At 40.0% G+C, this 15,479-nt stretch overlaps 1 protein-coding gene across 1 annotated transcript in view; it reads right to left on the minus strand.

Annotated features, from left to right (window-relative positions):
* Positions 1–15,479, minus strand: part of abca12 (ATP-binding cassette, sub-family A (ABC1), member 12) — an 80,274-nt gene that overhangs the window by 17,905 nt on the left and 46,890 nt on the right. The window contains exons 47-58 of the mRNA XM_058081679.2: positions 13,775–13,993; positions 11,783–11,979; positions 11,231–11,388; positions 10,486–10,719; positions 10,183–10,333; positions 9,324–9,570; positions 6,797–6,886; positions 4,868–4,955; positions 4,652–4,779; positions 2,913–3,000; positions 2,656–2,764; positions 821–875 (exon numbers count right to left, since the gene is read on the minus strand). Coding sequence (XP_057937662.2) covers positions 821–875; positions 2,656–2,764; positions 2,913–3,000; positions 4,652–4,779; positions 4,868–4,955; positions 6,797–6,886; positions 9,324–9,570; positions 10,183–10,333; positions 10,486–10,719; positions 11,231–11,388; positions 11,783–11,979; positions 13,775–13,993 — 1,764 coding nt within the window. The remainder of the gene's footprint in view (positions 1–820; positions 876–2,655; positions 2,765–2,912; positions 3,001–4,651; positions 4,780–4,867; positions 4,956–6,796; positions 6,887–9,323; positions 9,571–10,182; positions 10,334–10,485; positions 10,720–11,230; positions 11,389–11,782; positions 11,980–13,774; positions 13,994–15,479) is intronic.

A 15,479-nucleotide genomic window follows, 5' to 3' on the forward strand; every position in this document is an offset into this window, starting at 1 on the left:
CCCATAAAATGCACTCACTCTTCAAACCTGATACTGCAACCTGTTTCTCTGCAACAATCTCATTCAAGATTTCTTAGCGAGCCAGGTCGAAGCAACCACTCTAATCAGCTGCCCCGCAGCTCCAAGAGGATAACGATGAAGCTGTCAGACTGACCAAATGGGAAGGAGGGGGGAAAGACATGTGGTGGGCGTTTTAAGGAAGCAGTAACTACAGGAGGAAGCCAACAGCTACTGATCATCTCGTTATCGGCATGGCCGAGCTTTAGCCGGAGCTTCAGATCTTATCCCATAAGCAACCGTGTTGCAGCAATGAAGACATCTGAGCATAATAAGCCTGTAGTATCTTGGTCGAATCGATACATCAGTAAGGTAAGCATCGACAAAGGAGTAATTGGGCGCCAAGCCTGCAATAGATTGCAAGACCAACTAAAAAAAAAAAGCGTGCATTGATTCAAAACTACTTTCAAAAACAAAAGGTCAGGAAACACAAAAATGGCAGATGAGCGACTTTGAACTAATAAGGCTCTGAAGAGGAAAGGGATTCGTCCACTCGCTGAATCATTTATGTGATTTGGTCCATTGGAACACTCACACAGATGTGAAACATGTGACTATCCAAGATATCCAAGACAAACCAATCAGTTGCTTCACCACCAGCAGACCAAACGTCATTATATCGAAACTGTGATCAATACTGCAAGCTCTGGGAGCTCCATTTAGAAAATCAAATGTGGGTAAACTCAAGTAATGGTCGGTTAAGACTTTGTTTTGCTAGTGGTGTCATTCAGCCAGACGTAACAATGAAAAAGATTTGACTTACATAGAGTCCTCGTTATCTGCTCGGCCAAAGTAGGGATGACTGGACACTGAAATGGCTGCGACAAGCAAACATAAAACATAATAATAATGCTATAGTGCAAAAACAAGAAGATATACATAAATATGGATTCTATTTATGGCATTTTGCAGCCAATAAGTCACACTTGTTTCCTAATTTGATTCACAATACAATTCTGCCTTGGAGCATAATAATAAACTATTACTATACCGGTGTGGATTTAGAAATGTGGTATTTTAGACAGCAGGAGACTAAATATGTTGAACTTGGAGTTGCATACAGACTAACTAAACACACTTATAATTTAAGTATTTTAATGTATATACAGTAAACCTCGGATATATCGGACTCGGATATATCGGAAATTCGCTCACAACGGACAGATAAAAAGGAACCAATTTTTCTGTAATGCATTTCCAATAAAAATTCATTGCATATATCGGATTTTTTATAACGGATTTCACCTATTTCGGACAAAATCTCCAGTCCCGTTCCAATGCATTTCCATTAAATTTCCCTCGCATATATCGGATGGCCGCATCGTGGCGCTCCGATTCGCCGAATCGTGACAGGCCGCTATAAGACGTCATTTGCAGCGTTTGCAGCGTTGCCTGCGCGTCCAGGTACATTGGAAACATAGTCAAGGAAGTGCCTTTTTATAACGGATAAAATCCGATTTACGCATATACCAGATATAAATCCGATATATGCGTAAAACGGACATTTTCCAGTATATGCATACATAACGGATTTCGCTTATATCGGACAAAACCAGTGGGAACAATTGAATCCGATATAGCCGAGGTTTACTGTATATGTATTTAGTGTTAAAATATGGTTGTTCGAGATGTGCCCACTCTTTGGTACTCCAATGAGGTGTTCCATGTCGGATACCATGTGGCAAAGTGTTATCAAATGTCCCATAAACGGTTGAGCTGGCCGAATAGGCTGAATAGTCTCTCAATTGCAAAGCGTTTTAGGTGAACAGGAGTGTGATGACACATCCGTGGGCAGGTTCTAACCTCGAGTGGGAAGTTTATTACATAAGGGTGAGGATTAACAAGACCGCAGATGAAAGATCATAACTGGGATAAATAATCTCCCTGGATTCACCAGATTCGGCATGAAGGCAACATCAAATCGAATGTGTGCATGCATGCATTGTATAATTGTATTAAAATGTGAGTAGGAGGTTTGTGTATTAAATAAATGTTCCTGGATAAATGCTTGTGGTGTAGCATACCATGCATGCTTAATTCTTTAGGGTCAATCGGTCTTTAATCTACAGAAATTATCCTGAGGTGAAATATTTCTGGAAATCAAGGTGCACAAAAATTCACTGCAAGAAAACTATCAAGTAAGTAAGTTTGAAGAAATAAATTAAAATTTTTAATCAACACCCAAACAGGATAACAAGGAAGTTCAGCATTCTGGTTATATTTGTATGTAATATAAAGTCAAATGTAGTTTTTGAATGATTAAGTATATGGCAAAAGTTTGCCCCGGATTTAGTACTCAATCCCAGTTATTATACAACATCATGCAAAAAAGTATGCGTCAGTTTGACTTGTATTGGATCATCACGTGGAATTGAGTGCCCAAACAAAGCACTACTGATATGCAAAGATGGCGTCCACTCCTGCCCCTCGCCATCTTCATCAAGTTTATTTCATATTTTTGGGCATCTGGAATGAGTTAACTAATTTACATGATTCCCTATTGGAAAAATTGCTTTTGGTTTTTGTCTGACCTTTTGCAACACTTAACAAAAACCGAGGCACCACAGTTCCAATATTCACAATGACATCATAACTTACCGTATTTCTGTGGCTCTTTGTCTTCTGGAAGCTTGGCGCGTAGGATTAAATTGTTGAGGCTGTTTAAATATGCTGGCATACTGTGGTGGCCCTCCGGGTTGAACCAAACCTACACTCATGCAAACACACACACACACACATGGACACATGTATTATATGACTAACATGACTCCATCTATATTCATAGGCGACCTTTCCACCGCTAATTACTTCATATATTGTATTAGGTATAATTACAGGAAAGGAGAAAGCCATACCTTTGATAAAGTGGCGTTTGTAGACTTTGCTATAAGATCCATTTGGAGGTCAGATGGGAGTCGCATTCCAAATTCAAATCCACCATACCTGAGACACAAGCAAATTAGTCACATTCTAACCACATTTTACATTGATGTGGTTTTTGTCACAGGCTGCACGGTGCAGGAGTGGTTACTGCACAGGCCACACAGCTAGGTGACCTGAGTTCAATTCTGTGTTTTTTCTCCGGGGACTCTGTTTTTCTCCCACATTCCAAAAACATGCTAGGTTAATTGGTGACTCCAAATTGTCCATAGGTATGAATGTGAGTGTGAATTATTGTTTGTCTATATGTGCCCTGTGATTGGCTGGAGACCAGTCCAGGGTGTACCCCGCCTCTTGCCCGAAGACAGCTGGGATAGGCTCCAGCACCCCTGCAACCCTCGTGAGGATAAGCGGTAGAAAATGAATGAATATGCTCAGCTTTGCATCCAGGATGAATAGTACTTGTTCCTGATCCTATCCATCCTGGTCATTCCCAATGATAACTAACCTCAGCACCCTCATCTCTGCTACCTCCAGTTCTGCTTCCTGTCTTTTCCTCAGTGGCACTGTCTCTAGACCAAACAAGATGGCTGGTCTCACCACAGTATTTCCAACTTGATATCAGCTTTAAATCGGTCACATCGGTTTTTTCCCTACTATGCAAGCCGATATTGAGCTCTTGGCTCCAATGTTGCAAATTGCTGCCCAATGTGGTTAATACCGTGCCACTACAAGTATGTGAGGCAGAGGTAACACCTCACTTAACAAGCAGTGTAATAAAAGAGCTCCCAAAGAACTCCATAGAAATCGTGGGCGGGGTGAACATTCTACCTCCCAATCACGGTGTCTAACATAATAGGGAGATAACAACAGACAAGACCAACCAATAATTCAGAATAACCATCAACAATGTGATGTATTTAGCAGTTATTTACAACAGCAATACAACAAAGCATGCTGGGAAACAGGAAGCCACCATATAGGATGTAGCTGTTTTTCCCACCATTCCAAAAACATGCTAGGTTAATTGGTGACTCCAAATTGTCCATAGATATGAATGTGAGTGTGAATGGTTGTTTGGCTATATGTGCCCTGTGATTGGCTGGAGACCAGTCCAGGTTGTACCCCGCCTCTTGCCCTAAGACAGCTGTGATAGGCTCCAGCACCCCTGCGACCCTCGTGAGGATAAGCGGTAGAAAATGAATGAATATATGAGTGGTTTTCGTGAGACCTTTTGGAATGGATTAATGATTAAGAAGGGCGGCACGGCGGTCGAGTGGTTAGCACGCAGACCTCACAGCTAGGAGGACCAGGGTTCAATTCCACCCTCGGCCATCTCTGTGTGGAGTGCATGCGTGGGTTTCCTCCGGGTACTCCGGTTTCCTCCCACATTCCAAAAACATGCTAGGTTAATTAGCGACTCCAAATTGTCCATAGGTATGAATGTGAGTGTGAATGGTTGTTTGTCTATATGTGCCCTGTGATTGGCTGGCGACCAGTCCAGGGTGTACCCCGCCTCTCGCCCAAAGACAGCTGGGATAGGCTCCAGCGACCCTCATGAGGAAAAAGCGGTAGAAAATGAATGAATGAATGAATAACGATTAAGAGGTTCCTGTATATTTGGAACTGAAGCAAACATTTTCCCATTCAGGCAATTGGTCGCTATCATTGGCGTTTGTGTTGAATTCTAACTATGACTTCTTGAAGCCCTTACCTGTTCCTAATGAAGTCATTGGCTGTGACCATCAGGTAATTCTCCACATTGATTCCACTTAGATTGTAAACAATCTGAGAAGAGGGGGTCTGCCGACTGGGTGGATCGAATCTTTCCCCATGACAACTCTGCATTATATTTTGGAACAAAGCAAATATGGAAAAAAAGCATATAAAGATACAAATGCTACACATATACATACACATTGCCCCTCACCTGTTCTTGTAGGGAACATTTGCAGTCACTAAACTGTTCTGAACTTTTCCCTTTGGACTCCCAGCTGCTGGTTTGTTTCATGCAAACCCTTGAAAGAAAAGCATTGAGTGAACTGTTGGCTCAGTGTAATGCAGTCACAGCCCAGAACACATCTTGACATAAGTTGATATGATGGAGTCTATTCTAAAAGCCTGTCAACATCCAAAGAGGCGGAATGAAAGATGAGAGCAAATCACTTGTGCAGTAATGCAGCTGCAAACACTCTAGACCTGCCTGTCTTTGTAAGGGTTCTTGGCCAATCATCTGATCTAAATTTGTATTTAGTGCTTTCATATCCAGTCATGCACATATGCAGATCACAGTGGTATTAATACACAGTATGAAAAAGCCACTTACTGTATATTGGCAACATATTAAGAATGCTACTTTACTGACCGTTTTAATGTTGTTTTTTTAAAAAAGTGAATTAATATGATGTCCTTAGCCCTAATATGATGTCCATATGCTGGACTCAAATAGCCTCACTGGAGGAAGAGATCTTGCCTCTCCTCAAATATGTAGACATTTTCTCTAGAAGCCATATATAGGTTGTATTGATTTTTGTCCTTGCATGCATGTTTTATTAAATTGTACATGTCATTATTCACAAAGAACTCGTCTTGCCTATGGTGGACCAAAACTGGAGGACCAAAACTGCCAAAATAATAAATAAATAAAAGTGGAAATAAGAACAAAAATGAAAAAAAAGAAAAAATTAAATACAAAAAAATAAATATAAATGGACATAAAAACAAAAATATATATTTTTAAAATTTTTGAATCTTGTTTTTTATTTTTGTATTTATTTTTGCTTTTATTTATTTATTTATTTATGTATGTATATATTTTTTTATTTTTGTTTTTATTTCCATTTATATTTATTTTTTGTATTGAATTTTTTGATTTTTTTTGTTTTTATTTTCACTTTTATTTATTTATTTATTTATTATTTTGGCAGTTTTGGTCCTCAGAAATGCAGAAGGAAAAACTATTCAAATGAGGGGGCGGTCCTAAGTGTGTCTCCTGATTCAAATAGCCTCACTGGAGGAAGAGATTTTGCCTCTCCTCAAATATGTAGACATTTTCTCTAGAAGCCATCTATAGGTTGTATTGATTTTTGTCCTTGCATGCATGTTTTATTAAATTGTACATGTCATTATTCACAAAGAACTCGTCTTGTCTCTCATCTGACTTGGAGCCAGCAGCAAATTTTCCCTTAACAATTAGAATGCAGTGACTTTACATTTTCTGGGCTCACCATTGCATTAGCAAGGCCAGGATTCTTAAAAATAATCAATGTTTTAAAGTCTTACAATATGCATGTCATTGTGTTTTATGCAGACACCATGTGGCTATAATTTGGGTTGATAAGGACAATAACGGACTTATATTTAGAAGTGTGTGAAGGTCTGCAGCACACCATCTCTCTTGTAGTTTGAAGGGAAAACATTCAATCTCCATTGCGCCGTCGGATCTTTTACTCTCCTTCCGGGAGGCCGGGGAGCTTTAAAATGTCTCCCAGGTCTACTTCGTGAGTCTCAACAGTGATTCAGTGACAGTAAGGGGGAAAATCTCCGCAATAAACGTGAGGTGTTTATGGAATACAAATGATGCTTTGGAGCTGCAGGGCTCTGGCTGGTAGGCTTTCACTCGCATGCACATGGAGCCAAACAGCAGGAAAAATGAGAAGAGCGACGTGAGAGAACAGAGAGCTGCTCGAATTGGAAGGAGGTTGACTAGTAAAATGAAACAAGGTGAAAGTGGAGACATGGGATGAATGCAAATGAGAGAAACGGAAAAAAACAACTCTTAAAAAGATGGAGAAAATGGAGGAATATATCACTACAAAGTATAAATGCAATAAATTGTGGAAAAACTTTGTTTACATACGGATTGCCAGACTCATCAAGGCAGCTGTTGTCCAATCCTGGGTATGACATCATCTTCTCCACCAGCGGGCTAGACATTTCATTATGCTTGCTGTGGAAGAAAAACAATAGCCGTCATGGAATATGACTATTTTTGTACACCCACATGGTAGCGAAATGACGATGGACGCCTACAAGAATGTATTCATGCAGACTAATTTGATATAAGAACGCACATACACATGTTAGAAGGGTTATTTACCTGTGCTACATTCATTATGTCCCTGAAAACAAGCGTTAACCGCTGTTTGATCACCTTGTTTTCAATTATTTTGTAGTATGTCTTTATGGGAAATAAACACACATTTAGAGCTAATCAGTTCAATGACAAGCACCCGTTACTGTGCTTGGAATCCGAGGTCATGGATCTCAGCCATTGCACAATCCGGGTTGGGTATTTTGGGGTGTTGTTCATGGGTGAGCGAGTGTGAGGTGAATTGGAGCAACGTCTGCAGGAATGTTGTTCTGGAAGGTAAAGGGTGAGATTTACTGGTCAATCTGAAGTACGTTCCTACCCTCACCGATGGTCATGAGCTTTGGGTAGTGATCGAAAGAGCAAAATCATGGATACAAGTGGCCAAAATTACGGGTGGTTCGACTCGGTCATCCATGATGGGCTCCAAGTAGAGCCGTTGCTCTTCCACGTCCTTGAGGTGGCCCGGGAATCTAGTCCGAACAGTGGTGTTCCTGGTTTAACCACCTGAGAGGAGACCCTGGGGTAGACCCGAGACATGCTGAAGGGATTACACCTCTAAGGTGGTCGGAGGTCTGGGCTGTATGTAATTGAGTTAAAAATGCACTTTATTATTTATTTTCTAAATGCGTGAATTTATTATTATTTAGTTATTGTGTGATTTTTATCTCAATGAGTTATTTATTTTCTTATCTTGTTTACTCCATTTTCATTGCTTTCTTTGTGTGTGTGTTTATTTTATCCTTTCCACTTGTGCTCCTCCCGGGCTTCCGTAGTTGGCCCCAGCTCTGGTAGCACTTCCTGTCTTTGCCACACAAAGTGGTTGGCATTGATGAGGGTAAGTTCAGTTAAAGAGCTGCAGACAAAATGTGTTGTTTAGTTTAAGATTTGGTTATCTGTGTTGTTTATATTGTTTTTATGTCGATGTATTTGTCATTTCAAGTGGTTTTATGTTATTTCGATTGTTGGTTTTAGTTAAAAGGGCTTCTTTTCATTTACATTTCTGGCGGGATTTGCATTACATTAGGCCCGTCGTGGTTTTTGTTACAATGTGTAATTTATGTACCATTATGTACTGTTATGTACTTTATGTTACCGTTATGTACTGTTTAGGGTGCAGAAGTGGAGGAAAAACAACTTTATTTTCATTCTTTTGTCCATCAGGTATGTGTTTTTCATTTTTGTAATCATACTTTTTCGCATGTCACTAATTGCTCCTTCCCCTTCTCTCCCCCACTCCGTTACTTATGTTGGCCACTAGTTGGCAGTGTTGTGAAACATTGTAAATATAAAATTGTGTGTTGTTTACCATTAAAACAAGTACTTCCTTTCTTTGCCACACAACGTGGTTGGCATTGACGAGGGGTGCAGAAGTGGAGGAAATTTCATTCTTTTGTCCATCAGAAACCTAACAAAGGCCGTTACATAGTATTGAGTCTGCTGAATAGTACGCCAAAAGGTGGAAGAAAATGGCTGGATGGATGGATGGCACTCCATCCCTATCAATATGGGCTTTGCCAAATTCCTTTGCTTTTCCGGCTTGTGATTTAATTTTGTTCTTTCTTTTGTTCATGTGTTTTCTAAAATGCTAATTCAGTTTGACTTTTGTTGATTTGTTTTCTGAAATGTTAGCATTTCACAGCTTGTTATTGTTTTGCACTTTGTGGCTCCCATAATTGCGTCTGTTTTCGTCTGACCTTTTGGAACCAATAATAACGAAAACCATGGTACCACTGAACACAAACCTTGTGAATCAACCTCCAGACTGGGAAAAGAAACCGTTTGAGGACTTATACTTGATGCAGAATGGCATCTCAGCATTTTCCTTGGTACATATCCCACTGATCAAACAGCAGCACTTCTCAGGGCGAAGACATCACGCCACCTCCCCCGACAGTTTTAATGGTATTCACTTTGATCGTGTATTGCATCCATGCACATCGCATTCTCCATCTTCGAGTCCCCTTAGGGCATGTCTGCCCTTCAACAAACCTCAACTTTGTGATACCCAACAAGTGATGCAGGGACACACTGGCTGGGCAAATTTAAGCAACACGATGCATCAAACCTTCATTAATATTTCATCACAAGCAAATAGCCTTGTTGTGGGTTGTACTTTAAGGACTTAATGATTTTTTTCTGCTTCTTGCTTCCAATAACACAAACTTAAGGGTTTCAGACAAACCAGGATGACTTGCCTTGAAGGCTTTGACATCATTTACCAGGATTATTCACAAGTCCTAATGCACCGCCTTTGTCACCATTATCATCTGTTCAGGGCTTCACAAAAACTAACCTGAAAAAGGAGTAGCTTGGTTCCATGTTGTAAAGTGCAGGGCTAAGCTCCAGCTTAGGGTAGTGCTGCAGGTCGTTCTTGATGGATCCCAGGCCCATGGCGAACACCACAAATAAAACCGGAAGTAGGATCTGGGAGATCAGGCCCTTATAGTCTCTGCGGCTGTGGTGGAACCTCTTGATCAGTATGGCTTTGATCTGCTGCCAGGCCAAGGTTATACCTTGTGCTTTGGAAGAACTCGTCAGGTCTGGAGAACATGGTGAAAAAAGCAAGACAACACTGAACGAATAACGTATGCATCTATCACGATATATGAAATTGTTATTGTCATAATCAGAGATGCAAACATGCAAACTCCACACAGAGATGACCGAGGGTGGAATTGAACTCGGGTCTCCTAGCTGTGAGGCCTGCGCGCTAACCACTCGGTCGCCATGCAGCCTACAAGCAATATTCATTCATTTTCTACCGCTTTTCCTCACAAGTGTTGCGGGGTATGCTGGAGCCTATCCCAGCTGTCATCAGGCAAGAGGCGGGGTACAACCTGGACTGGTCGGCAGCCAATCACAGGGCACATATAGACAAACAACCATTCACACTCACATTCGTATGAACTATGGACAATTTGGAGTCACCAATTAACCTAGCATGTTTTTGGAATGTGGGAGGAAACCGGAGTACCCGGAGGGAGAACATGCAAACTCCACACAGAGATGACCGAGGGTGGAATTGAACTCGGGTCTCCTAGCTGTGAGGCATGCACGCTAACCACTTGGTCACCATGCAGCCAACAAGCAATATTATTAATAATAATTATATGTACATAGTCAAAACAGAATGTGAGAATTATAAAACTTACGAATTTTGTCACTAAAACCGGGGATGCTTTCGCTTGTATCTGAAGGGAAGCTATTAATAGATTCAGAGTCTGACACCGTCTCTGAAATAGAAAAGGGTCTGTCCTCAGGCACGCCTTTTTGTTCATTTCCGTCAGTCAATTGGAGGAACACCTAGAGGGATAAAAAAAAAACAAAACAAACAAACACGTCAACACCCTTTGAGGAAGTCAGTGTAATTTCATGGTCGGTGACTACGCAATATCAAAAAATACAGACATAGATACTTCCAGATTCAGAGATCCTAATTCGACATGCCAGCCTACCTCTTCAAGGGTGGTATCAGAGATTCCATAGCCTCCCAGTTGCAAATCATCAAGGTTGGCATCCAGCGCGATCAGAAGAGAGCGGTATGAGGAGGCGTTTGAGGATGTGAACGGGGGCAGGGTGTAGACCTGGTCACTGCCATGAGCTTCTTTCAGTCTTGCTTCAGGGATGTGGGCTTGGATAAAGGCCTTCATGTCGCCATCATCAAAGCGCTCAGACTCGGGTGTCTTCATCTGAAATTAAATTTTTATTTAAATTAATTAATTAAAAAACATTTAAAAAATAATTGTAAAAAAAATAATTAATTTTTTATTTAATTATTTAAGAAATAAAAACATTAGTTGTGCGAGAAAATCAGATTTTCTATTTAAATATGCAGTGTGATTTTTTTTTTTTGCTTTGCCAAAATTATTGTTGTTGTTGTGGTAGCCCTTTATTCTTCTTACTTATACAGAAGTACAAGTGAAATAGTGCAATCATCCGTCCATACATATACAATATGCTATGCAGTGAGACAAGAGGTGACCAGGGGGGGAAAGGGGCAAAGGCGTTGGGTGCCAAAATGCCCAAAAAAAAGAATTATCGACTATAATGCTGGTGGAAATAATATCGCACCAAGACCAGTAACCATGACTTTCACAACTAAACAGGTAGGCTTGAAATACATTGATAACCACTGGCATCACACACAATCCAAACACACGATAATTCATATCCTTGTTATCATTAAGTACATAAAATGACCTTTTTGTTGAGAGTGAGTTTGTAGCCTTGGCCCAGCTTCTCTTTCAGGTAGACAGGCGAACCACAGCATTTTAACCCTCCTCTCTCCAGAAATGCGATGCGGTCACTCAGCACTTCAGCTTCATCCAGGTGGTGAGTTGACATAATGATAGTATGCCCTGAAAAAACACACACACACACACACACACACACACACACACAAAAACCCCAGCATTATTTGTGTACGCATCCTGCCAAACATCCTGGAGCAAGCATCGCTCGCGCTTCGTCTCTCTAGCTCCCAGTAATCTCGACTAACTCTACCATAAATAAAATCATGGCCTGAATAAAATAACACAATTTAATTCAGGAAACAACACAAAAAGTTTGCATCACCCCCTCACGCTGTAAAACTTTTAAAACCCAGCCAGCCAGTGGATTCAGACTTCATTTTGACTTTTGGTCGTCATACAGAGGTTATAAGTTAAAATCAGTGTGCATATTTTTTTTTTCTGACATTGCAGTTCTTTAGCGTGGGCTAGTAAAAGAAAGTTGCAACGAGCAGAGACTCACGCTTTTTATGCTGGATAACAATGTCCCAGATACTCCTCCGTGAGCATGGATCAACGCCTGTGGTGGGTTCATCCAGCACCACCAAGCGAGAGTCACCGATGAAGGCGATGGAGATGGACAACTTGCGCTTCATGCCACCCGATAGGGTACCCACACGCTTGTGTCTCTGAGCATACATGCCTGTCTCCTCTAAGATGCTGAAATAAAAATCAGTCAATTATTTGAGGCACATTATTGAACACCAATAGGAGGCAATGTTGTAATTGTCCAATTCATTCAAAATTGCCATAAAAAATAGGCAATTACAGTAAATGTGGAAAGTCCTGATAGACAATCAATGTATCCTGAATGAGCCGAACATTTGAAAACAAGGCAGAATAATTTGTTCACTTCCTGCTTTCCATAATACAGTTTAAGTTTTTTTTTTTTAATAATGCACGTATGGTGATATGACCATACAATGACATAATGGGTACCATAGTAACTGTCAAAGTCAAAGAGAAGTATTGGATGACATTTTTAGGTAATTGGTTATTTTTTAGCCTTATGCATTATTTTAGCTGTTGAAGATGAACTATATCAGCAAGTTTAAGTATTTGTGATTTTAGAATTTTTTTAGAAAAAGGAGTTAGTATGTTCTCTGTAGGCGTCATTATGAATTATCCTTACTGACCTTTTTTGCAGTACATTTAGCGAGTGAAGATTGCTTTTATAGTTTTTTTTTGTCTACAATTCATATGAATATACTATCAACATCTTTTTATGTTACTTTTCACTCTGACCGGTAAACATTACTGACCTCTGCAGCCTATTAGCCTGAATAACAGCTCAGAACTCATTCCAAATGAAATGAGCATTTTTTTAACTGATGAAAAATGTCAAAAATACTGAAACTTCCCTTTCATTTTTTTATGGGAAAGTGTGGAATTGTGGAATATGTGTGAATGTTTCTGAAAATATTTGTAGTTTTCCCATGTCTCCTGAATGAGCCAAACATTTTGATGTGTGAATGGTTGGAATCGAATGATAAATCTATGAGTAGTTAGAGGACAAAAAAAAAGGTGGAATAAAATATCACAATTGTATGTGTGTGAATGTTGAGGTGTGGAATTGATGCAATGAATTGCTGAAAATTTGTGTAGAATTTTATAATTATATTCAAGCTGAGTGGCTTACATGATGAATTTTTAATTACCAATTTTTTGGTGCAAATTGGATTCGCTTAGCATTCACGTGTTGCATCCCTGATAATAAACCAGCTTTCTTGGCATGTTAGATAATGACATTCAAATATTCTGAACAAAAGTGTTTGGATCTGCCAGCAGAGCTATTTCTACGAGCTGATATATCATGAAAAGATTCAAAAACAGAACCACAAGTAAACAGAACCACAACAAAGTCATTTTCGAGTGCTTGTGATCTGAGCAATTGCACCAGAAATGTGATAACACTTAGTATAAAATTCACACTGAAGGTTGCTGTAACTGACCCAAAATCTCCAAATCCAACTCAGATCTAATATATAATATAACCCTTCCAGAAAACGAGTTCTCTGTTCTCAGCCCACATTAGTATTCTCTACTCACACCAAATGGCCTTATAAGTATCTCATAATATCTCCAAGCTCCTCAGATGGCAAATTGAAAACCGTATTTTAAGCATAACAGGTGGAACAATTACGTTATCTTTACCACCGGAGATGCATATAAATTAAGTGCGTCCATAAAACCAGTGTGACTACGACCATGTTGGACTTTTTTCCTCCAGAGTACCATTGGCATTCAATTCTCGCCACTGTAACAACTTCCCATATTTCATTTTTATTACAGGAAGATACTGTCAACTGAGCAAAGACCACTGTTTCACTGTGGCTTGTAAAAAAAACCTCAAAGGCCGTAAAATACACCATATTGCATCACAGACAAAGCGTGACATCACGCTTTAGGCCTTGTACCTTTTAAATCAGAGTAATAATAGTAAAGATTCTCTTACGTTCGAACTTGCTCCTGCAATTCCCGGTGCGACCAATGTGGGGCCTTGATCTGGCCGTAGAGGAGGAGGTGTTCCTCGGTGGTCATGTGGTCAAAGAGAACGTCATATTGCATGCACACACCCAGATCTTTGCGAACGTCATCCAGGTGTGTCTGCATGTCTCGACCGTACACCTCAATGGTCCCAGATGAGGGGGCGAAGAGGCCTGTCAGCAGTGACCTAAGCAAACACAAAATATGTTATTATATACTAACTATGGCCAGTATTCAGTGTTTTTGTGTGGCTCACTGGTAGTGCTTATCAAAGATAAAACCATTAATTAGCTCCTTCTCCTACAAACCCTCTGCTAGCTTCATGTTGACGATTTTGCATCAACATTTGCAATAAAGTAATTAGATTAGATTCCGCTCCATTCTTCAATTACTATTGTTCACTCTCGAATAAAGCCATAAACACGCCTCACACACTTATTATTAAACAAATTCATTCATTCATTTTCTACTGCTTTTCCTCACGAGGGTCGCAGGGGATGCTGGAGCCTATCCCAGCTGAATCTGGACGAGACGCGGAGTACACTCTGGACTGGTGACCAGCCAATCACAGGGCACATATAGACAAACAACCATTCACACTCACATTCATACCTATGGACAAGGACCAGGATGGATAGGATCAGGAACAAGTACTATTTATCCTGGATGCAAGGCTGAGCATTAATATTTTTCTGAAAGTACTTAAATATTTTTTAGAATTTCGAATTCTTTTTAGAATGTGTGTGCTGATGAATATCTTTTCTTCTTTCTTAGCCGCTGGAAACACAACAATGTACGGTTTTCATTGAAGTGCCCTTTACATCTGTTCCTGATTGTCTTGCACTGCTAAGGTGTGATTTCTTGACATTCAGTTGTAGTTTGAGTCTTGTTGTTGTCTGTGTCACTAGCCACGTATACATGGACCCAAATATTCCAATTGCATTTGGTTTATTTGCTCAAACAGAAAGAATGTAACCTTTGTATACACCTCATTCCGAAAGAAAAGTGCCAATCTGAATGAACATATAATCGGATTCACAGGGGTGGAATATTCCTTTCCCCAATCCGATTGAGGTATCTTGTACCAGCTCAAACGGAAAGTTGTTCTTCTTCGTGGTGTTTTTCTTCTTCTGTTGTTTATTGGCGGTTGGCAAGCAGCTATCGTATGCATTACCGCCATATGTGGAAGAGAATCTAAACCTTCTATACTTTATTCACAAGTCCAGTTTTATTAAAAAAGAAAATATATATCTATATAAAACATATCCCAAGTTTAATTATAAAATATTAGCAAGAATGAATTTGATATTTTCCTGTTTAAATTTATCTCGGGTGCGTTCTTTCAGCGCATGCTCAGATATGACGTAACACGCAGATCCAGACGTTCTTCAGTTTTAAAAATGGAGGCGAGCAATCGGCACTGGACTGCTGCGAAAAGTTTGTTTTTGATCCAAACTAAATTTCAAGACTGGACGAACAGAAAAACTGGGAATACGGAGTTATTCCAACAAGTGAAAGAAAAACTCGGGGAAGTCGGTATCACGTGATGTTGATGTTTACGTTTTACTACACATGCCCCATTGACTATTCTGTTTGATTACAGCGGCGCATGTAGACAAGAGATTGGAATATTCCTTTCCATGGATACCATTGTTTTTGGAAAGGTAATTCGG

This window comes from Doryrhamphus excisus, linkage group LG12 (assembly GCF_037039965.1).
Source record: "Doryrhamphus excisus strain RoL-2023G ecotype Guam linkage group LG12, RoL_Dexc_Guam_v1.1, whole genome shotgun sequence".
In the NCBI taxonomy this organism is placed as follows: domain Eukaryota; kingdom Metazoa; phylum Chordata; class Actinopteri; order Syngnathiformes; family Syngnathidae; genus Doryrhamphus; species Doryrhamphus excisus.